The sequence below is a fragment of the Zootoca vivipara genome, chromosome 8 (assembly GCF_965207765.1).
Source record: "Zootoca vivipara chromosome 8, rZooViv2.hap1.1, whole genome shotgun sequence".
Taxonomy (NCBI): Eukaryota; Metazoa; Chordata; class Lepidosauria; order Squamata; family Lacertidae; genus Zootoca; species Zootoca vivipara.
The window spans coordinates 28,021,613-28,045,347 of NC_142591.1; the positions used below are offsets into that span (position 1 = coordinate 28,021,613).

The window sequence follows — 23,735 nt, forward strand, 5'->3', positions numbered from 1 at the left end:
GCCTCCTGGGAGCCCCCAGGATATTCCAAGGGGCCCGCAGGTGAAAATGCATAAATGGGACGCCACAGCATGAGGCTAGGGGGCCACAGAGGGAAGTGAGAAGTGCAGGAAAAAAATTACGTGTGTGTATTCTTTTTAAAAAATCATTATTACTTTTTAAAATCCTGATTGGCTGGCTATCCGCTTCGCCAATCACAAGCTGGTAAGGGGGCGGCCCACTAGTGCTCCTTCTTGCCAAGTGCATTTTCTTGGAGCCATCCTGGTTTGTTTCTGGCAGGAGAGGGCAATCGTTGAGGCTCCCATTTTGACCAGTAGACCCAAAACCCCAGGTCAGGTAAGTGCGGTGGTGGGATGGCAATCGGTAGGGCTAGGCAAGCTGGAGCTGCTTGTTGCTGCCGCCAATGCTGGGCCCGGTAGCAGCCTGGGCCTGACTCTGCAAGATCTTTGAGGTTTCAGACTAAAGAAGAAATGTGTTAACAAGAGCAGAAACTCTTTTAGAGGTTTTTTTGAGGGAAGAGTGGATAATATTTTTAAAAAATTTGAGGGGGAAAGGATCCTCTAAACTCCTGGGTGCACAAATCATGGGTAAACCAGGATAAGTTTACACTAATGAACCAGGCCAGCCCAGGAAGTTGACTCTTCGGGTGGAACAGTAGAAATAAAATGATCTTCAGATCCAGCTAACATTTTTATGATTCTCCTCGGTAACGGGGAAGGATTTGAGAATGTGGTCACTTCTCATTGCATAGATGTAGGAACTGACATGCACTTCTCCATTATCCTTCTGACACTTTATTGTTCTGTGGGGACGAGCAATTCTCGCGCTCTAATCTGGCCATTCTTAGCCTAATATTTTTTATAACTTAATTATGTTTATACTTCAGTTTTTTTTATAATACTTCACAATAAGTCATTCTGGTCCTGGAGCTTTGCCTGTTTTTAGTTGTTTTATCACTGATTGTATTTCTATTGTCATTATTGGTGAATTCAGTTGGTCTTTTTTATCTTTCGGAATCTTCGGTAATTTATTCTGCTCTAAATAATTTTCTATTTTCTCTATATATATTTTCCTGCTTTGTACAGTTCTTTATAAAATCTTAAGAAATGTCTCCTTCAGATTTTCTATTATTTTATCTTCTATTTTTAACTTATTAATAGTATTTTGTCCTTGTTTCTTTTTTAACTGCCATGCTAATAATTTTCCAGGCTTGTTAGCAAATTCTTCTGCCTTAGCATTTTTATTTTCCATTCAACTTCTTGATTAATTAACATTGAAAATTGGGTTTGCAGCATCTTGATATTTTGTTTTATTTGTGTACTTCCTGGTTTCTTTATTAATTGCTTTTCATTATCAATTATATGATTTCCTCATTTTTCTTTTCTCTGGTAGCAAAGAATAATTCAATCAGTCTGCCATCTTCATTTTGAGATAGAGTCTAAATGTAGATCTCATGGCTACAACAATCATCTTTCTGTTTGAAGATCCCCCGTCCATCTTCTCCACTCCCTGCTCTGTGGTAATACCTTTTGTGTATATATTTCTCCTGATGATGAGTTCTGGAAAGCTCAAAACCTTTCTTGCGATTTTGTGACATTTTTGTTGTCCAAATATATATTGTTCAGTTGTGGCTTTTGGAATTTTTTTCTTAAGTACCAGCACATTTTCCTTTCCTGTTCAGGGAGTGGGCAAAGGCTTTTCTGGAAATGAGATGTCTCTTCACCCATTTTCTAGCCGGGGATGATGTAAGCAAGAATGATGTAAGCAAGGAGACTATCTGTGAAAGAGAGATTAGGCAGGCAACTGGAGAGGCAGACAGAGGCAGAGTGTGGGAAAAGCTAGCAGCAGCTGGGGGTGTTGGCTGTCTCCTTGAAGATATTACGCAGGGAGCAGTAGACTTTTGGGACATCTGTTTGTGTGTTGAAGGTACACCTGCAGTCAACCTGTACATTTGTAAATAAAATGCAAATATTACAAATTGCTATGAATTTCTTGTGACCTCCTTCCAAAGGAAATCAAACTGAGGTAAGAGCTTGCATCCCTGGAAACAACTCACTGCTCAGTGAACCAAGGTGCACATAACAGTTGTATTTGTGTGGTGGAAAGGGTCTCTCAGGAATGGCATCGGCAGAAGTCCACTTTTAAAGAATCATTCCCAAGGTGCAGTTAGACAATGAGGTAAGTTTATGCTCCAGTGTGGTAAGCAATTACCAGGATTTGATGTAGTCTTAGGTTTGCGGCATCACAGATTCACAGCAACTTATCTACCCTTCTTCATAAGTCTTTTGACAGGAAGGACAGATTCTGAGTCCTTATGAGGCCTGTGAGTAGCCTGAGTAAAACATGTCCCAGCAAGAGCCTCAGTAGCCGTGCATTTAAAAGATTTAGTCCACTGACTTCATCCCCTGCCCTGCTCTTTTGTATTTTGCCTCATAGGTGTGTTGACTTTCCAGTCAAGAGTGTGATTTTGCTCTTGGAAGTACCTGTTTTGTATCTCTATTGTCGGGGACAGATGCCAAATACTTCTTGGGGTCTCAGACCAACTCGTCTTCTCTGTCTTGGACTAATTTTCACAGCAGGGGTGAGTCTAAGAGGTTACTATAAATCTGCTTGTCAATTTTTTTCTCTCTTCGTAGATCCTCTATGTATATAAAAAAAGAATCAGAGGAGCTAATAAATTTTGAAGCGAAATGTTGGATTTTTTTCAGGTGGGATTGCAGTTGCATGCCTGCTGTTAAACACATTGTTTTTCTCTGTTTTTGTGCCCAGTGTCCCCTTCCACCAACCCCCACTAGGAAATGTGTGTGTGTGTGTTTAGGGGCAAACAGAATTTATTCTTAGAGATGTGCATGTGAGTGAGTGAGTGAGTGAAGGAGTGGAAGGACAAAGGTAGGAGTGAGATGCTTACAGTCCTCCTCCAGTGTGACCCAAGAGTTTGTGTGCAACGGTTGTGAAGCCTTGGGCTTTTGACTCCCCTGAGCCAAGTCATGCTTTCTGACATGGGCCAGATGTGCAGCTAGGATCCCTTCTTGAAAGTCTCAACAGAAGCTTGTGGTGCATGCGGGACTCTTCATCCCTGTTCACTGCCTTGGATCTTAGAAATGTACCCTATACGATTTGTAATTAACTCACAGAGGTCTCTCTCACTACTGCCCAAAGAAAGTAAGAATCCCATCCGGCTCCATAACCCCGGCCTCTCCAGGGACTGTGGCTAGATCTAAAAATATTTTTTAAATGTTGTAAACTTCATAATGGGAAATCACGTTGGCGAAAGATGGGACTCCAAAATGCCATCTGATGTCACAGTGTTATAACACATATAAAACACTTTTTCTTTACTAATGTAGCTGAGTCCTGTCTTCTGCACATTTATGCTGGTTGCTGTGGCAAAGTGTTTTGCTGGGTAATGTTTGAGAAGGCAGATTGTCACTTCACTGAAGGGTGTCCTGTCCAGTAATCTGGGGTGGAAAATTTCCCAAAACTGAAATAATTACGATGCTTTATTTTTTCCATTTCATATGTTCATGAGTAATTATAGGTGAATGGCAGCAATAGTAAAACAATATTACTTGATTAATACAATATTAATCATGCTTGGCAGTTTCAGACTATTTATCTTTCTTTTCTATTGATAAAATAAATGTGCTAAATTAGAAAACTCTAAGGCAGTATATTTTTTTCTGCAATGGAAGTGAAACACTTTCTGATGCACTGTAGAAGTCCAGCTTTCCACCGCACCACGCACCACTTCCACTGCCACCATGTGCTGGCTCTTGCTGAACTTGGTGGGAAACAGGACCCCCCTCAAAGTGTTGCCACTTTCATGACTTCTCTGCTAGGGGGTGGGGAGCCAGTCAGCAACCTCCACACAGGAATGCCTCCTTCTCAACAGCCGAAGCAGCAGGCGGATTCAGTGCCACATCTTGCACTTCCACCAGGTGGGTGCTTCTCCCCACGACATGGGTAGACCAGCTCTGCACATTCCCTTTATCAGAGGGAAATCAGTGGGGAAATCTTTTGCTCTTGCATTGTTAATTCCTAGCTGTTTGGGTGGCCTGCTTTACCAGGAAGTGAATGCAAATTCCCTGGGCAAAAAGGCTTGACGCCTGGAGGGCAGAAAGAAGTTGGATTGCTGCTTAATTCCAACCCTCAACACTCCCTGGTAGTGCTTTGGCTGGGGCTCTCAGGGTCCCCCAAAGGAGACTGGAGTTTCTTTACCCAGTTCCTTTGGGGCTGTCAGGGTTGTAGTGACTACTCTTGAGTAACGACCTTCCACATGCTTGTCTTTCAGACGTTTTTATTGGTGCACATTATTTACAGTGTAACGAACTGCTGATTCCATGTCTACCCGCTCAAGTCAGATTCCTGCACTGCCCCCCTCCGCGTTCTGGACCAACATAAAAGCCTCGGAACTGAGAAGCGCCTCCCTTTCCTCCTCCTCCTCAATTCCGGCGTTGGGGGGACGGGTCTTCTGTCTGACCGATTCCTGTCCTCTCTTTCTGCCTCCCTCTCTTCCTGCCTATGGAGCAGGGGCTCTTGGATGTTGCCTCTCCGTTTCCTGACTCCCTCCATCAGACCCTTCCCTCTCATGACTGCTGGGAGACGGGCTACTTCGGATGAGGGGGGGTCTTTATAAGCCCTCCCCCTTACAGGGGCCAACATACTTACTGCAGAATTCCTGTCCCATTTTGATTCTTGATGCTCTTTCCCCTCTCTTCCTGTCCCCACCCTCTCTTTACTTCCTACTGTCCCACATCTCTCTGACCTGCTAAAGTCCAAATCAGGAGTTAAAATAAAAATGGGGGGGGATAACCCATCCTTAAAACTATTACTCACATGAGACAAGATTGTCAAAGGAAAATGACCTCACACAGATACACAAGCAAACCCATGCTACTTAATGACACTTGCTAGTGTGTGCTTGTTTATGCTAATCTCCCTCCAGACCCAGATAGTTGCAGGTCTTGCTTCCCTTCTGCCTCCTCACCCTTCTTGGAGCTGGGCCCCTCTGCCTCATCCCGCTAGCTCTTGCTAGCTCCTTCTCAGAGGATGTCATTCCTCATGAATTATAACTGCATGTGGCCCATCCTTTCTCGCTTTTCAAAGCCTGGAACTCCTGGAACTCATGAGAGCTGAAAGTAAAGCAGAATTCATTTTGTAGCTGTCTCAGAATAGTTTACTCCATCTGATACTCTTGCAGGCACATAAGCACAACTCCCCATACAGCAGCTTCACCCCCACTGTTCTGACACTCAGAGTCTTTGGAGAAGCTGTAGCTGGGAGATTCAGTTATTTTTGCTGCGAGACTCGAAACTCAACCAGTACAGTATAATGCCTTTATATGAATCTGTTGTACAGGACTCAGCTACATTAGTAAAGAAACAACAATTTGAATGTGTTATAAATTTTGATATGTGATTTTCCATAGCGCAGGGCTTTTCTCTTTTGTTATAACGATTTAATTCCTGATTTACTTATAGCGTTCTCCACCCCACCCCACCCGTTTGTAGATCCACCCACAGTCTCATTAAGCTCTGCAAACAGCTCCAGTTCACGCTTACACACACACACACACACACACACACACACACACACCCCTAGTGTAGGATGGAAGGCAAATAAATCAAATGATAAGGAACTGAAACACCTTACCTGCAAGGAAGAGCTAAAGCCTTTGTGACGTTTCAGTTTAGAAAAAGGACAACTAAAGAGAAAGGTAGTGAGAGGGGAGTGGAAAAAGCAGAGAGGGAGAGGCAGCCATTTGAAATAAACATGCAATATTATTAGTTCATACTTATATCACATTTATATTGGGTCGTAAACATGAGATATTATCAGCATTACTAAGAGCCTGACCCCATTTATTTTTTGTGTTATTCTGACTCCCCAGATGATCTACCGATTCCTATCCCTTGACCACTTCAGAGACCAACTCGTGCCTCCTTCCCCTGTGGGTGCCAAGCCAGGCCCAACTCCTTTAACAGAGTCTCCAGATCTGCAGGCGTTGCTCCAGGTGCCCCATTGGCCAGCTCCACCTGAGAATGCTACAGCCTTTGCTTCCTCCACCAGTGCTGAGAAGAGCCACTACCGGCTCTTGCAGTCCCAGAGCAACTACACAGTGGGTAACATGCTCCTGGTGTCGCTGGAGGCCAGGGACAGACATGGGCAGCCCAAGCACTACGGCGGAGACTTCTTGAGGGCCAAATTGCATTCCCCCGAGCTGAAGGCGAGCGTGGCAGGGACGGTGGAGGACCACAAGAATGGCACCTACACACTGACTTTCCCGCTTCTATGGGCAGGTGCGGTGCAGGTGTCTGTACGTCTCATCCACTCCAGTGAGACTGTGGCCCTCCTTCGGCGCATCCGTGACTCCCATCCCTCCACAATCACCTTCAGGGGATACTTTGTGGACCCAAGCCAGGGAAGCAAAGAAGAAGTGACTGAATGCAACGTGCATCCAGTCTCAGGCCCAACCTGCCAGTACGTGGATCCTGGCACTGGGGAGCACTGGTTTTGTGCCAAGCCCCAGCATCACTCCTGTAATGAACTTGTGTACCACTCTTCTGGGATCTACAAAAATGTGCTCACCTCAGCAGAGAAAGTCTTCTTTAGTGGGTGAGTGCTTTGGAGATGGCTGGGGATGGGGCAGGTAAGCTCATGGAGTGGGGATAGCCATGCATCTCCAGGATTGCTTATGGGAACCATCACCCCTAGCTAACAAGACCAGTAGTCAGGGATGATGGGAATTATAGTCCCAAACATATGGAGGGCTGGAGTTTGCCTATGCCTGGTCTGGAGAGTTTAATGAAAGCAAAAATGTCAGCAATAAGAGCATGTGATCAGATAACAAAATGTTAGAAATGTTCACGAGCACATTTCAAAAAAATAATAATTGCAAAAATCACAATTGCGAATTACAAAAACAGCAAAAATAATGCAGCACCAAAATCAAATCTTGGCCCCAACAGAAGCCCATAAACACTACCCCCTCCACATCTGTGGTAACATTGTCCTCTGGACTTTGGACATGCACTGTATCCAGCACACTAAGAAAAGCAATAATACGAAAATCAAATCAAATTAAATTAAACACAGATTGAGAGACTGCCTGTAGAAGGTGAGCCAGTGTGACCATTAAGCAACAGAACCCATCATAGGATTCCTCAGACATACTACAGCTACAACAACTCTTAGTCTTTAACAACGTGATGAGCTTCAAAGAAGAAACTCACACTTCAGCAGTGATGCAGCTCAAGTTGCCCTGATCTTCATTCCTCTCTGTTCACACAGAGCTGCGACAGACCAGATTATTCCAGGGAGTGTGCCCATCATCCAAGTGCTGCCTAGCCACCAGCTGGCTGTTGGTGAGTGGAAATAGAGGGTGGGAAGTCAGTTGGCTCTGTGTTTATATTCTTGAGAATGGCACTTGTGACCATCCCTTGCCTGTGTTCCTGTAGCCACCTCCCCACTGCTCCCATGCCATCCAGGCCTTGCCCTCACCAACCCTTCAGGTTTCTACTACAAGGATGTGTGGGTTTCCTTGGGATGTTCTAGCCGGACCTTCCCTACTCCTGACTTGGCACTCAGCTGCTTGCGAGGCAAGATAGTCCATATGATTGGAGACTCCACACTACGTCAGTGGTGGGAATTCCTGCTGGCCTTCATTCCATGTAAGTCACTCTCTGGATGTGGAAAGGGCATTGTTTTGGGGGACCAGTGTCCTGATGTGGGGATAGATGTTTAAGAAAGGTATGGTTGTTCTTCAGAACCAGAATGAAGGAAACAGAGGTTGGTGTGGGAAGTGGTAAGATTTGTGTTGGCTGGGGTGGTTGGCTTTGGCAGAGAACTAAGAAGGAATGGTCGGGCTAGGAGAAGTGAGGGAAGCTACTCCCTCACTGTTACACATGTGTAAGGGTATGCAAATCATGGATCAGAGCACATGGGATCCTTTGATGGATGACTGGAGTGTGGAGCTGTCCATTTGGGACTCTAACTCTTGAATCTCACGCACACTCTGTCTTTCTCTTTCTCTGTATAGCAGTCAAGCGCATAGACCTTCATGTGACCTATCATGCTGGCCCACTGCTGGCTGTGGAGCCAGTACAAGGCCTTGTGCTGAGGTGGCGTGCCCACGGCATTCCGCTGCGCACTGCAAAGTCCAAGATGGCTGACATACACTACTTGGCCAATGAACTGAATGCATTTGCTGGGGGCCCTGACATGGTGGTAGTTTTCACACTGGGGGCCCATTTCACCACCTTCCCCGTGGATGTATACGTGCGGCGGGTGCATGGCATTCGGCAGGCTGTGGCTCAGCTCCTGGCCCGCAGCCCCCAGACCACCGTTGTCATCAAGTCAGCCAACACAGGATACAAGTCTGTCTATCTCAGTGACTGGCTCTCCCTGCAGCTGGACAACATCCTTCGTGCCATGTTTGCAGACATGAGAGTGGCCATTGTTGATGCCTGGGCCATGACCTCCTGCCACTACCTGCCTGATAACATCCATCCTGGCAAGGTCGTTGTGCAGAATGAGGTCCACACCTTCCTCTCCTATGTCTGTCCAGGGAAGTGACTCAGAATGGAGCAGACTCCTTCAAGGTGATCAGCCAACCCATCCAGGAAAAATCATCTGTCAAAGTGAGAGCGTAGCAAGCCCCACCCAAGCTTGGAGTAGCCTTAGGCCTGCAAAGATCCATGTGCAGCAGCTCAAAAGGATGTGTGCTCACCCTCTGAGACCTTGGATAAGAACATGTCTTCACTTTTGACCCTTTACACGCCCTGCAATCAAGACCCATCTACACATTAAGGTGCCTTACCCAGGTATTTCCAGTTAACGTGGGCAAATCTACAGTGCCACAAATGCTTGCAAGAATCGTGAACCGGGGCGTTGATGTGTGCAGTAGTGCACTTCGCTTGCACTTCACCAGTGCTACTCCCGCCTGTTTGCTCCCTCCCTTCCAGAACAAACAGCCCATCTGTGCCCTGAGCAACACTCACCAATTCCACCCCATTCTTGGAAATTGTGCACATATCATTATCAAAACAGACTCTATACCCATCACGCATTAATGCAGACACACTCAACAAAAAGCTTTGCATTCCAGAAAGAACATGCACATCAAGCTGAGCATTCAAACACTGCATATAGAAAACACCAGTATTTGCTATAGTCTTAGTCGATTGATCTGCCATCGTGACGTGTTGTTCCTCAGCAATGGGCTTGCAATCTCGCAACTCGCCACACAAGTTGGTGGGACGCTCCACTGTCTATGACCCAGCGTAGGTTGCTGTTTTTCCCAGTCTTGACTGTTGCCATGGCAGCGGAGAGATGTTGTGAGGACGTCTTATCAGCTCCTCTTGCACGGCCTCTGTTCCTGCGCCGCTGTTGAGCTGTTGCTCCTCCCCCTCCTCTCGGCTGATTCCCATGGAAAACTGGTTGGGTGACCTTGGTAGCTTTGCCGATCACACAGGGACCCCCGGACGTTTCACAGTCGATTGATCCCTGTGCCACCTCAGTAACTCGCTTCCACCAACCCCTTACTTCCTGGTAATCACTGAGTCCAGTCAGGGTTGTTTAAATGAACACAAACTTCAGTTTATTTCTTACAAGTATAACAAGCGTATGGTTTCAAAGATGGTGTTCAGTCAAAATTAACTTAGTTCCTATACCAGCCTATACCTTCCTATATCTTCCACCCAAGTTCATAATTCAACCAACCTCTTCCCAGCTCTCATTTTGACAGCTGGGAGTCGCGGGCGCACGGTGCAACAAATGCCATTGGCAGCTTGCTCCACCCCTGGCTGCAGGGCTCACGTACTGCTCTGTGCACCTGAGCAGCTATCCCACGCCTGGGAGGGCACCCTCTGTGCCCCGCCCCCCTCGGGAGCATGCCCCTCCCTCCTCAGGAGTGCACCCACCCTGGGCAGCATGGGCATATGCTTCGCCGCTGGTGGCAGCAGCACTGTAATGGACTGGAGAGCCTAACAGCTGCCTCTGCCAGGGAAGCTCAGATACATAAAGGGTTTGGACAGCCTCCCCCTTGCAAGCTGGTTTCCCTAGTGGAAGCAGCACCAGCTCTGTAATGAATCACCACCAGGTTAGCCTGCCAATGCATGAGCACATGGGTGTGGAGAAACTGCCAGCCTCCCCCTCACACTTGCAAACATGCTTAGCTGACTGTGGTGTTGTAATTGTCCAGGGAGCTCAGGGGCCACTTGTTTGCCTGGTCCCTTAGGCAAACCACCTTAGCATGTGCAAGGGGGTGGCTAGAGCAGCTTCTTCAGTGGGGTGGGGGGGGGCAGCTGCAGTGAGTACTGAATGGGGGCAGTGACAGGAAGTTAACTCTGGCAAAACAGAGAAATCGCACACACCGAAGGGCATACTTAGGGGATGCTTAGGCTGACCCCTGCCAACGGTGCAGAATACCTAGGAGCTCACCCTTCTATCTGCACACTTCACAGGCCACTCCTGGCAGAGTGCTAAAGGAGATGAAAATAAGCTTTTTGAGTTTCCGGTCCATGGTCTCTCCTGGCTTTGGATGCACTGATGCAGCTCCTTGGCAAGAGTGCAAGAGAACCTAGGTATGCCTCAATTGTTTCTATGTGTCAGAAGCAAGTTCAAGTTCAGTTGGACTTTCCTCCAGGTTAGAGGGCTATAGGATTGCAGCCTAAAACAGCTCCAGATTTGTTCTTTCACCCTCTAATAAGCACTGTGTTTGAACGTAAAAGGAAAGCCCTGGTGGCTACTCAGCTGGCTTTGCTAGCCTTGACTGGGGAAGGGAGGTGGGCTCAGCATTCAAGCACACATACACCAAAGCAAAGTTTCTCAGAGTGTGAAATGTAAATAATTTCCCTACAATTTGAAAGTGCCTTCTGTTGAACACAAAAAGCATTTTAATGTAGCTTCTTAAAAAAATGTGGCCATGATTCTAATGTTGTTGTATTTGTGTATTGAGTGTTTTACATAGAAAATGGAATTGAAATAATAAATATTATTTGTTCATTATTTTGCTTTTGAGCTCATACTTAATTCGTTCATGTTGCCATGGTGGATTGTAACAATAAACTTGGAACAAAAACCATTTAGAATGTGCATTACGAGAATACAGTACTACTGGAGACTAGTAATAGATGCCTCCTGACAGGCAGGCTCCCAGCTTTGCAAAAGAGCAGCTTCTGTCTCCAACAAGTAAGCCATGGTGCAAGGGCAAGAGAGGGGACATACTGCTGAATTGAAAGAGGTGGTGTGTTTTGTGGGGGAAAGGAAGTGGGTGAGGTGGGCACTCTCTCACCACCACAGTACATTCTCTTCATCCAAAGAAACATTTCTGTCCATCAAAGCAGAACTGGAGAGGGGTGGCCTGAGTCCCGACAGGCTGGGAGGGCTGCATGTGGTCCCTGAGATTCCCTAATATTCCCTATCGGTGCTTTAACCCATTGTTTCCCAGTCAGGGACCATATGGTCCCCTGCCCCCCCCCGGGGATATTCCAAGGGGGCCACAGGTGAAAATTGCATAAATGGGGGGTCACGGCACAAGACTAGGGGCCACAGAATGAAGTGAGAAGTGAAGAAAACAGAGAAGTGGCTGAGAAAAGGAAACAGAAAAGTGAAGAAAATAGAAAACGGAGAAATGACTGTGCTTCCCAGTGGATGGATTGCCATGCGCACTCTGTGGCAATGTTGCTTCCGCTTCCTTCTCCCTCCAACTTCCGCACCCCACTGCTGCATGCACCAAGATGTCCGTATCTCGTATGTCATGGGCAAGGTGCTTGGCTGCAGCAGCGTTAGTGTGAGGGGTGCTGTTTCTTTGTGCAAGCATTACTACGAAAGGAGGTTATCTCTCACAGCAATAGAACCGGATATTTTAAAAAAGCTTGTTTCTGGTCATCAAGCACAAGGGTCACATTGATCAATAAATACTTAAGGTATAAATTGTTATGTAATTATATTTTGTAGAAATTAAAACAATTATAAATAAAACATGTTCTATTTACAAACAAAACATGAAAATAGCTACTTTTCTACTGGTAGGACGGGGGGCCACAGGAAGGAAACAAGGTCAGAAGGGGGCCACGGAAAAAGGTCGAGAAACACGGCTCTAATCCAGCCACCTTAACAAATGGCAATTCCTGGTGGGGCATTTTGTGGTACACCTCAGGCAGCAACATGTCTTGGGCTAACCCCATCTCCCCTTCTTCATAAAATTTTTGGCAGGAAGGATAGATTCTGAGCCCTGTGAGTAACCTTGCTGCAACAGATTCACTTCATGGGCCAGCAGAACCTCAATAGCTGTGCCTCTAGGAGACATAATCCACTGACTTCCTCTGCTGACCTGCTCTTGTGTACTTTGCCTCATTGGTGTGTTTACTTTCCAGGTGAAAGTCCGATTTTGCCCCAAAATGTATATTTTGTTATCATGGTCAACATGGAAAATCATAGAGGAAGAAGAAAGGAAAGGCAGGTGGGACAGATGGTAATGGCTCCTTGTGGTCTCAGACCAGCTCCACTTCTCTGTCTTGGACTAATATTCACAGCAGGGGTGAGTTCAGGGGGTCAAGTTATAAATCTACTTCGGTGAGTAAAGTGTTCTCCAAAGATTCTCTTTTTATAAAAAGAAAGAAAGAAACCGAACATAAGAGTTTAGAATTTTAGATAATAAATTTTGAGAGGAAATGTTCTTTCAGGAGGGTTATTTTTGTGCAGTTCCATGCTTGTAACAAATCACAGTATTTTTCCTGTGCCCATTCTCTCCTATGAAGTGTGTGTGTGTTTAGGAGAAATGGGATTTATTATTAGACATGTGCGTGTAAGTGAGTGAAGATAAACTTATGATATTGTGATAAGAATATACAGAAGAGTATTGTTTATCTGAATGCACAGCCGGTTCTGTCTTGTGTGTTTGTCGAATGTGAGTGAGTGAGTGAGTGAAGGGCATGTAGGTGAAGAGCAATGGTAGGGCTGAGATGTTTCCAGTGCTCCAGCAGGGTGAGCCAATAGTTGGCCACTACAGTTGTGGGGTCTGCCCCTCATTGTCCATTTGCCATAGACACTCCTTAGCCATGTCTTGCCTTCTGATGTGGGTTATCCCTGTGACCCGTTCATTTTGCACACAATGATTTCCCCAATGCGCGTGTTCTGTAAAATTTTGCCCTGTCCCAACCCTGACTCCCCTACCCACATGTGTTATGTGAAACAACATTTATCCTACCCAAAGGCACAGTCCTGTAAAAAACCCATATTCAGTTGATTCTATGCTGCGGCCTATTCGGCCCCACCCAGGCAGGCCCCTAAATCCACACAGCCTAGTCTGCAAAGCCGAGGCGAGATACTGTGGAGAGGGCAGGTTTCATCCCTGTGTCTCCCCCCACCCTGTTTTGACCCATTACATATCCCTGCCCCCTATTCGCCCCCCACCCCCCCAGGCAGGCCTCTACCTCCACTTGGCAATGTTGGGCCTTGTTGCTGCAAAAGGCCTGTTTTCAGTTGGTTGCTGTGGGTTTTTGTGTTAAATGGACCCTTTTCTGTTAAATTGACGTTCAGAGTCTCCCTTCAGAGTCCCCTCACCTGCCCTGTCCCAACCCTGACTCCCCTACTGTAAGTTTCAAAAAAAAGACTCCCCCACCCACACGTGTTCCTGAAAATGTCCCCACCCCCCACTGCTTTGGCTGACTCAGGGTCCTAACCCCCCCCCCCATGGCTATGTGTTTCCCCCCTCCCTTTGTTGTCCTCATCCCTGTGAGCCCCCTCTCCCGTTGTTGTGCCTCATCCCTGTGATTCCCCCACCCTGTGAAAAGCCCATATTCTGTTTGTTTTTGCCTGTAGGCTACTGGGCAATGTTGCGGACTACTCAGTTTTCCCTGTCCCAACCCACCCCCCACTGCTTTGGCTGACTCAGGGTTCTTCCTTCCCCCACATGATTCTGTTTGTTTTTGCCTGTGGTCTACTGAATAGTGCGGCCTACTCAGTTTTTCCTGCTTGGCAATGCTGCGGCCTATTGAAAAAGCTGGGCCTTGTTGCTGCAAAAGGACTGTTTTCAGTTGATTGCCGTAGAATTTTGTGATGTCATCTGGCAGCGCAGCTTTGGAGGTGGCAGGGTGCGACCTGCCTTTCTATTGGATGCTTCTGGAGTTTTCCGATCTGCTGCTGGTGATGTCTAATTTGGGCACCACTTTTTGTGTTTAATCATTATTTTAGGTGTGAAACGTGTGGTGTTTTTTTTTTTTGTTTTTTTATATGCCAGATCCCTCCCTGATGGGCAAGGTATGTTGTGGCCAAATTTGTTACATTATAGTTCAGCAGTTACAGAAAAAGGCTATGACCTCTGCGCGCGCAATGCCTACATTTATATATATATATAGATATGCTTTAAATATATAGCGTAGACGGGGTGCTGGGCAGAATAAAATATTGGGATGGGGGCCCCACCCAAAATAATTGATCACAAGATGTGTCACATACACTATTTGAATGGTAGTGTCCATTGTGGGGTCCTGGCCCTCTCAAATATTTTTTGGGGTGGGGGGAGTGGGCTCCCACAGGCGCAGATGTGGCCACCGTCACCCCTCAAAGCCTCACTCCATTTCTTTTTTGTGTTATTCTAACTCCCCAGATGATCTACCGATTCCTATCCCTTGACCACTTCAGAGGCCAACTCGTGCCTCCTTCCCCTGTGGGTGCCAAGCCAGGCCCAACTCCTTTAACAGAAACTCCAGATCTGCAGGCGCTGCTCCAGGTGCTCCATTGGCCAGCTCCACCTGAGAATGCTACAGCCTTTGCTTCCTCCACCAGTGCCGAGAAGAGCCACTACCGGCTCTTGCAGTCCCAGAGCAACTACACAGTGGGTAACATGCTCCTGGTGTCGCTGGAGGCCAGGGACAGACATGGGCAGCCCAAGCACTATGGCGGAGACTTCTTGAGGGCCAAATTGCATTCCCCCGAGCTGAAGGCGAGTGTGGCAGGGACGGTGAAGGACCACAAGAATGGCACCTACACACTGACTTTCCCGCTTCTGTGGGCAGGTGCGGTGCAGGTGTCTGTACGTCTCATCCACTCCAGTGAGACTGTGGCCCTCCTTCGGCACATCCGTGACTCCCATCCCTCCACAATCACCTTCAGGGGGTACTTTGTGGACCCAGGCCAGGGAAGCAAAGAAGAAGTGACCGAATGCAACGTGCATCCAGTCTCAGGCCCAACCTGCCAGTACGTGGATCCTGGCACTGGGGAGCACTGGTTTTGTGCCAAGCCCCAGCATCACTCCTGCAATGACCTTGTGTACCACTCTTCTGGGATCTACAAAAATGTGCTCACCTCAGCAGAGAAAGTCTTCTTTAGTGGGTGAGTGCTTTGGAGATGGCTGGGGATGGGGAAGGTAAGCTTATGGAGTGGGGATAGCCATGCATCTCCAGGATTGCTTATGGGAACCATGGGATTTCTTCTAGGGCCTTCCTGAAAGTACATACTCTAGAAGTATCTTATACACGATGTATAGGTGAAGGGAACCATTGGAATTCCAGCTGTTGCTAAACTACAATTCCTACCAGTCCCAGGAAGACATAGCATCACTATCATTCATATGCTGGCACTCCTTAGTGCAAAACATATCCAAATATAAGTAATGTTCATGAAAGCATTTCATTAAATAATACTCCATAACATTAAACAACCATCTTCTAATTCATAATAGGGTCTAACAGCAGAATACAAAGTAATTACAAAAACAGAAAAAATAACGCAGCACCAAAATAAAATCTTGGCTCCAACAGAAGCCCTTAAACACCACCATACTCCACATCACATCTGTGGGAAATATTGTTTGGGGACTTTGGGCCTAAATCCAGCACATTGAGAAAAGCAATAGGACCAGAACTGAATTAAATCAAATTAAACACAGATTACCTGTAGAAGGTGTGCCAGTGTGACCAGTAAGCAATAGAACCCACTGTAGGAATGCTCAGATGTGCTACAACACCTCCTGGTCTCCCTCAAAGTGATGAACTTCAAAGAAGAAACTCACACTTCAGCAGTGATGCAGCTCAAGTTGCCCTGATCTTCATCCCTCTCTGTTCACACAGAGCTGCAACAGACCAGATTATTCCAGGGAGTGTGCCCATCATCCAAGTGCTGCCTAGCCACCAGCTGGCTGTTGGTGAGTGGAAATAGAGGGTGGGAAGTCAGTTGGCTCTGTGTTTATATTCTTGAGAATGACCATCCCTTGCTTGTATTCCTGTAGCCACCTCCCCACCGCTCCCATGCCATCCAGGCCTTGCCCTCACCTTGCCTTCAGGTTTCTACTACAAGGATGTGTGGGTTTCCTTGGGATGTTCTAGCCGGACCTTCCCTACTCCTGACTTGGCACTCAGCTGCTTGCGAGGCAAGATAGTTCACATGATTGGAGACTCCACACTACGCCAGTGGTGGGAATTCCTGCTGGCCTTCATTCCATGTAAGTCACTGTCTGGATGTGGAAAGGGCATTGTTTTGGGGGATAGGTGTCCTGATGTGGGGATAGATGTATAAGAAATGCACGGTTGTGCTTCAGAACCAGAATGAAGGAAACAGAGGATGGTGTGGTAAGTGGTAAGAATTGTGTTGGTTTGGGGTGGTTGCCTTTGGCAGAGAACTAAGAAGGAATGATTGGGCTAGGAGAACAGTGAGGGAAGCTACTCCCTCCCTGTTACACATGTGTAAGGGTATGCAAATCATGGATCAGAGCACATGGGAATCTTTGATGGATGACTGGAGTGTGGAGCTGTCCATTTGGGACTCTAACTCTTGAATCTCATGCACATGCTGTCTTTCTCTTTCTCTGTATAGCAGTCAAGCACATAGACCTTCATGTGACCCACCATACTGGCCCACTGCTGGCTGTGGAGCCAGCACAAGGCCTTGTGCTGAGGTGGCGTGCCCACGGCATTCCGCTGCGCATGGCAAAGTCCAAGATGGCTGACATACACTACTTGGCCAATGAACTGAATGCACTTGGTGGGGGCCCCGACATGGTGGTAGTTTTCACACTGGGGGCCCATTTCACCACTTTCCCCGTGGATGTATACGTGCGGCGGGTGCATGGCATTCGGCAGGCTGTGGCTCAGCTCCTGGCCCGCAGCCCCCAAATCACTGTTGTCATCAAGTCAGCCAACACAGGAGACAAGTCTGTCTATCGCAGTGACTGGCTCTCCCTGCAGCTGGACAACATCCTTCGTGCCATGTTTGCAGGCATGAGAGTGGCCATTGTTGATGCCTGGGCCATGACCTCCTGCCACTACCTGCCTGATAACCTCCATCCTGGCAAGGTCATTGTGCAGAATGAGGTCAACACCTTCCTCTCCTATGTCTGTCCAGGGAAGTGACTCAGAATGGAGCAGACTTGGTACAGCAGAAACAGGACACATGGAAAATTCCACAATGATGAGGGATCTCCAGAGAGCACCTTGACATGTGCAAGGGGAAGGTTGCTGACTAGAGCAACTTGTAGAGGCTATCCCAGGTTCTTATTTGTTATATATTTATTAGTAATTTCAGATATTTGGTTTTAATGATTAGATTTTAGCTTTACCTATTTTATTGTAATCAAAGTTTTATCATGTTATGTTTTGATTGTAGCATCAATCGATTTTTTGTTTTCTGCTGTATGTATTCGGCATCGTTTTATTCTGTTTGTTTTGTTGGGTTGTATGATATTATCAGAGGACCACCAGGGGTCAGCAGAGAGTACAGATGATCGGGACAAGGGCTCTCAGATGATGCTGGAGACCCAGAGCCTAGCGTCTGGCACCTTCCTCCAGTAGGTGGGACTGGGGCTCAGGAGGAGGTGCAGACCCTTGGGGATGCTGAGAGGGCTAGATTTCCAGACAGAAGGCTGCAGGGGGCGGACCAAGACACTCTCGAGGGGGAGGCTCTAGAAGATACAGCACCGGTCCCTCAGCGGAGCAGCAGCACCCTCAACCCAACAGAGAAGTGGGGGAAGGTGGAGGGAGCAATGGAGGAGATTTAGGGTGCCCAGGGGGCTATGTTGGCGGACATCACGACGGGAGGTGCTTCCGGATTCTGAATCGGAATAGTACAGTCATGCTTTTTGATGCTCTGTCTTGTACATATATATATAATAAAACCCTGTAAAAACCAGGCACGGGGTTTGGAGCTGCTTACTCGTGAGGAAGTAACCAGCACAATTACAGCTATGGCTAAATGCTAATGCAATAAAGAATTGATTGATTGAACTTCTCAGCAACCAGGTCGCAGTGGGTGTTAGATGGGGACATGCAAGGTGTTGTGCTGCTGAAGAACTCCGGAAGAACAAGGAAATCACACACAGCACAATCCCTTCTATGTGTACTCAGAAGCAAGTCTCATCAAGTTCCATTGGACTTTCCCCCAGGTTAGCGGGCTATAGGATTGCATCCTGAAACAGCTCCAGATTTGTTCTTTCACCCTCTAATAAACACTGTGTTTGAACGTAAAAGGAAAGCCCTGGTGGCTTCTCAGCTGACTTTGCTAGCCTTGAATGGGGAAGGGAGGTTGGCCAGGAAGGTGATCAATGCCTCTTATGAGAGGGGGTGGTCCCTGCCTGTTTAAAGGAGGCAGTGGTACAGAAAACCTAACAAACTACCGCCCAGTTGCCAATCTCCTTTTCTTGGGCAAGGTTCTGGAGCGAGTGGTCGCAGGCCAGATCAAGGTGTTCTTCGAAGAAGCTGATTTTCTGGAGCCATTTCAATCGGGGTTTAGGCCTGGTTTGGGTACAGAAACTGCCCTGGTCACCCTGTACAATGACCTCTGTTGAGAGAAAGACAAGGGAAATGTGTTCCTGTTAATTCTTCTCGACCTCTCAGCAGCTTTCGATAACATTGACCATGCTATCCTTCTGGAAGGACTCTCCGAACTAGGAGTGGGTGACACACCGCTTTGTGGGGGTTTCAGTCCTACTTGGATGGTTGCTCCCAGGGGGTGTTACTTGGGGAGTGATTTTCAGTCCCGTGGAACCTCCAATGTGTTCTGCAGGGCTCAATTCTATCCCCCATGTTGTTTAACATCTACATGAAACCACTGGGTGGGGTTATCCGGAGGTTTGGAGTACATTGTCAGCAGTATGCTGACAGGGCCGTCTTAAGCATATCCGGCGCCGTGGTGCAAATATCTCTCAGCACCCCCCTGCCTCCCCGTTTCCCATAATTGTCAACCTTTTTAAGGGGGGCTTACTTCAAAATACACAGGATTACAGCTGTGTTGTCAAATTCTATGCAAAAACAACAAAATGTCCTGTTAGCACCATAAAAGTTAGTATTTGATTTTTTAAAATAAATTTCTATACCACACTTCTATACCAATTGCCACAAGGTTTTTTCTCTGCATGCAGGATAGCAAACATCAAAAATGACATACATTCGGAACATAATATGCATAAAATGGAAAAGATAAAAAGAGCTGAATTGGTACAAGTACCATCAAATTGTTATTAATTGTTTTAAGTCACTGATATCCTAATTTGAAAGCTGGCTGGAAGAGGCGCTTTTCCACCTGTTTCTCCGAAGGAAAGCAATGGTGTGGCTAGGCGCATCTCTGGGAGAGAAAGCTTTCCGCAGATGTGGAGCCACCACTGAAAAGACCCTTTCATGGGTCCCAGTGGTTTGCATCTCAACCTGCACAGGGACCACCATTCAGGCCTCATTCACTGACCTTAAGGTACATGCAAGTTGATAGGTGTGAAAGCATGTTCTTAGATCAGGGATGGGGAAATCTTTGGCCCTTGCATCATCCCTGACCATCGCCTATGCTTGCTGAGGCTGATGGGAGTTGTTCAGCAACATCTTGAGGTCCAAAGTTTCCCACCCCACCTTAGATATTTGGGACCCAACAACCCCCTACCCTCTCCGGGGGTTACGGAGAGGGGCCGCTGGCCCGCGATGCCCCCAGACCCACTCCGACTGTTTATGGAGTGGGGGGAGCTTGGGCTGAAAAGCACTTACGAGGGCCAGGACTCCCGGACGCTAATCTGCATGGCGGGGATTTCCATGGTTAAAGAAGATAATTAGGCTTAAATCTATGGACATACTTCAGAAGGAGGGGAAGAAGCGCTGTTTACTGCTGAGAAATCTATGCTGCTGAGGGAGAGGAGTTAAAGGCTGTATATCATCTGGAAGAAGGATTGATGGGGACGGAGCGATAAGGGAATGGAGTTTTATTTTTCTTCATATGAGTTACTTCGTACCTTCCCAGACGCGATGTCCTGGATTGTTTGGAGTGAAAGAGAAGCAAAAGACTGTGTGAGTTGAACTTTATAAACTGTTGTTACTGAGCATATTTTTTAAAGATGTGGAGTTGCCGATGAGAAAAGCCCCCCCCCCCCTAGTCGGACGGAAGGAGTCTTGGATTTATGAGCTGTGACGCACTTTGAATTGGAGCAGCGACCTGAAGCTAAGTTCAGCTATAGGGCAAGGAGATCCATTAATTTACCAAGAGTTTATGGTTTGATGTTTGGGTCTTCTGCCTGGAAAAGCTGTAAATTTTATAAAGATCGTTAATCTTCATGGCTATGAAAGAAAACGAAAGTAATTTGAGCTTTTTAAGATGGCGCTGCTTCGACGCAACAGGGAGCTCCAGACTAGAAGATTTATGGGGAGGCTGGACTGATTAACCCACACAGGAGAAAGAACATTTGTGAAACCTCGTTTGATATTTATCTCAGCAGCTGGGAAACAATCGGTTGAAAGTGGAAAACATCTATGTGACTGTAAGGGGAAGATCTGGATTATTATGAACTTGGAGGACGATTTGAACTTTAGAAAAAAGACGGCAGTGGACGGTTGCGAGGAATCCCCAATTTCTTGAAGCATGGGAACCCAAATAAAAAATTCTTTAGACGATTTGGCATAACATTCGGTTTGATTGATATATATATGTGTATAATTTGAAATAATGAATGTGATATAATTGGTTTTAATTGGAAAATTAATAAAATATATTTTTTTTAAAAAAAAGATATTGGGGACCCAATATGAGTTGTGACTGTGGCTTTCATGAACAATTTCATCAGTTGCATGGCAAGCTGTTATGAGATGAGAGGCAGATATAAGAAAAAACAAAATAAGGGGTGCTATTACAAACTCAGGCTGGAAAGCCTAGCAATGCAAGATGTAAGTGTAACTTTGCAGGGCACAACTTCAATTCAATCCACATTTTTAGAAGAGTTATCTGAGTGGGCTCTGCATTCCTGCATTGCAGAGGGTTGGACTAGATGTCTTCAGGTTCCCTTCCAACTCTATGATTCTGTAGTCGTGCCATCTATGATTCTGTGTCATTGACTGAACCTGGGGCTTTCTGTGTACAAAGCATGTGTTCTACCACTGAGTTGTGAATCTCCTCCCTTTTATTTTAAAAATCCTTTTGCATTAATACTGTCACAGCTGTTTAAAGCAGCCTTTGTCAACCTGGTCCTCTCCAAGGGACTTTGAATCAGCACCAACCAGCCAGAGATTTAATCAAGGCTTTAATCTAGCTAGGGCTTGCCATTAAATTCTGTGAATTAATTTTAAAAAATGAAACAATTATTTGGGTATGTACAAAGTCCCATTCCTCACACATAAATGCATTTTGAAGCTAGAGGTCTTAGGGCAGCCAAATTAAATACTGGAGGGAATGAGAGAAGCAGCCCGATGACCCAGCATGCAGCTTCTAAAATGAGCTCATTTTATAGCACACCTCTATGTAGTTCTTGGGGAATACTGATGGTATCATTGATGCAGTCTCTAGAGGAAACAGACTTTTCCAGACCTCTGGGGAGCATCTAGTTGATTCATAATACTGACATGACATCCACTCTCCACCATTTTTTTCATATGATATAGTGGGGGGGGATGGCTGTGGTCCTGCAGCACTTAATTTATTTAACCCCTGGATACCCAAGGTGTGGGATGTAAACTGGTGCAGTCAACTCACAACAGTTCCTAGAGTGTCCACATGGAGGACCACATGGAGGAATACCTGACCAGGTCAGTTTCCTGTTCCTCCACACATGCAAATGAGATGGGAAAGGTGGCAGATAAATTCACTGGCCAGTAGTCATTTTCCCTCTCTTGGACCACACACTTCGAGCAAGCAACATCTTAGTGAGGAGACTCTCTCTAGGCTTCCAGCCAAGAGAGAGAGGAAATGGAGTCTCACTTCATATAAGTAAACTTCACATGTATATACTACTTTTATCTAAGCTAGTCTACCTCTTGAGTTGTGCTGTATCTCAAGAAGCTTGTAAGTAAACTCTTTTTATACTTTTAAAAGAGCACTGTGTCGTGTCTTTTCTTTTAAGAGGGATAAAGGGGAAAATCCAGGAAATATATTTTATTCTAGAAGTTTAAGCAAACCTGTACGACCGGTTTCTGCTGTGCATTGAAAGGGAATGTTACTCTGCTAAGTTTGGGGCTTGTTAACACAAGCTGGGAGAGGATATATCTAATAATATTTCCTCATCCACATTCCTGAACATTCCCACACAAGGTGGTAAACAGTTTTTGAAAATCAGTATACTACAACAGGCACGTCCAACTCCCAAGAGACAGTGATCGACTCACAGTATTAAAATACTGACTGTGATCTACCAATTGTCACTGCCAGGCAAAGTTGTTGACCTTTTTCTACGGGAGGCAAAGCTTTTTTGGGGGAGGCACTCTACCACCCAGGGATGGGGGCAGGGTGGGCAGCAGGGATGGGGGCAACGGCTTAGGGAGCTGGGTATGTTCAGCCTGGAGAAGAGAAGGTTAAGGGGTGATATGATAGCTATGTTCAAATATATAAAATGATGTCATATAGAGGAGGGAGAAAGGTTGTTTTCTGCTGCTCCAGAGAAGCGGACACGGAGCAATGGATTCAAACTACAAGAAGATTCCACCCAAACATTAGGAAGAACTTCCTGACAGTAAGAGCTGTTCGGCAGTGGAATTTGCTACTGAGGAGCAAATTACTGTGGTGGAGTCTCCTTCTTTGGAGGTCTTTAAGCAGAGGCTTGACGGGCATATGTCAAGAATGCTTTGATGGTGTTTCCTGCTTGGCAGGGGGTTGGACTGGATGGCCCTGTGGTCTCTTCCAACTCTATAATTCATAACACTGATTCCTAAACATGTGACAGATCCAACGTCAGTAAATAATTATAGACCCATCTCACTTTTGAATAATGATTACAAAATATTTGCAGATATATTAGCAACTAAATTGAGAAGGTTTTTAAAACACACTAACCACGAAGGTCAATCTGGATTTCTCCCAGGAACAGGAAGAAAAAGCTTCACTTCCTTTGTCATCAGAGAAGAGGGGAACGTGACCTAGCTGAGTCTAGGAATCATAGCTGCCAAGTTTTCCCTTTTCTCGCGAGGAAGCCTATTCAGCATAAGGGGAAATCCCTTAAAAAAAGGGATAACTTGGCAGCTATGCTAGGAATCTAGCTCTATTGTCTTAAGCCCTTCATGCACCAACTATGCACTCATGCATAGTTACTGTATGTTTGGCTGCAATTTCCCACAGCCTGAGCCCTTATAGAGGCTGGGAGGGCTGCATTTGGTTCCTGAAGCTACTCCCTAACCATCCTCTAACCCAGCCCTCTTAATAAAGCACAATTCCTGCCCCCGGGGGACGGGGGCAGCAGCGCATTTTCTCGTTAACTTCAGGTAGCGAAGTCCCTTGAGTGACCCCATCTCCCCTTCTTCATGAAATTTTTGGCAGGAAGGAGAGATTCTGAGTCCTTACGAGCCCT

At 46.4% G+C, this 23,735-nt stretch overlaps 2 protein-coding genes across 3 annotated transcripts; both read left to right on the forward strand.

Annotated features, from left to right (window-relative positions):
• Window positions 1–2,305: 2,305 nt before the first annotated feature.
• On the forward strand, window positions 2,306–11,004 carry LOC118090152 (NXPE family member 3-like). Its single transcript, XM_088675247.1, has 5 exons — window positions 2,306–2,579; window positions 5,889–6,613; window positions 7,289–7,362; window positions 7,456–7,668; window positions 8,037–11,004. Exons 1-5 carry the CDS (start codon window positions 2,313–2,315, stop codon window positions 8,570–8,572), a joined length of 1,815 nt encoding a protein of 604 aa, XP_088531373.1. The 5' UTR covers window positions 2,306–2,312; the 3' UTR covers window positions 8,573–11,004.
• A 1,265-nt stretch (window positions 11,005–12,269) lies between these two features.
• Window positions 12,270–23,733, forward strand: LOC118090418 (NXPE family member 3-like). 2 transcript variants are annotated; one of them, XM_035126135.3, is made up of 5 exons: window positions 12,270–12,539; window positions 14,610–15,334; window positions 16,072–16,145; window positions 16,230–16,442; window positions 16,814–23,733. In XM_035126135.3, exons 1-5 carry the CDS (start codon window positions 12,417–12,419, stop codon window positions 17,347–17,349), a joined length of 1,671 nt encoding a protein of 556 aa, XP_034982026.2. In that variant the 5' UTR covers window positions 12,270–12,416; the 3' UTR covers window positions 17,350–23,733. The 2 variants fall into 2 exon arrangements, with proteins under 2 accessions (XP_034982026.2, XP_060133936.1); XM_060277953.2 differs by having other exon boundaries at window positions 12,295–12,574.
• The last annotated feature ends 2 nt before the right edge of the window (window positions 23,734–23,735 follow it).

Excerpts from the sequence above, each read along its gene's own strand:
- LOC118090152 (XM_088675247.1), top strand. The coding sequence starts at position 2,313 with ATGAGGCCTGTGAGTAGCCTGAGTAAAACATGTCCCAGCAAGAGCCTC. Across the intron at positions 6,614-7,288 it reads GAGAAAGTCTTCTTTAGTGG|AGCTGCGACAGACCAGATTA; the intron begins GTGAGTGCTTTG and ends CTGTTCACACAG. Across the intron at positions 7,669-8,036 it reads CCTGCTGGCCTTCATTCCAT|CAGTCAAGCGCATAGACCTT; the intron begins GTAAGTCACTCT and ends TTCTCTGTATAG.
- LOC118090418 (XM_035126135.3), top strand. The coding sequence starts at position 12,417 with ATGGTCAACATGGAAAATCATAGAGGAAGAAGAAAGGAAAGGCAGGTG. Across the intron at positions 12,540-14,609 it reads GACTAATATTCACAGCAGGG|ATGATCTACCGATTCCTATC; the intron begins GTGAGTTCAGGG and ends CTAACTCCCCAG. Across the intron at positions 16,146-16,229 it reads TAGCCACCAGCTGGCTGTTG|CCACCTCCCCACCGCTCCCA; the intron begins GTGAGTGGAAAT and ends GTATTCCTGTAG.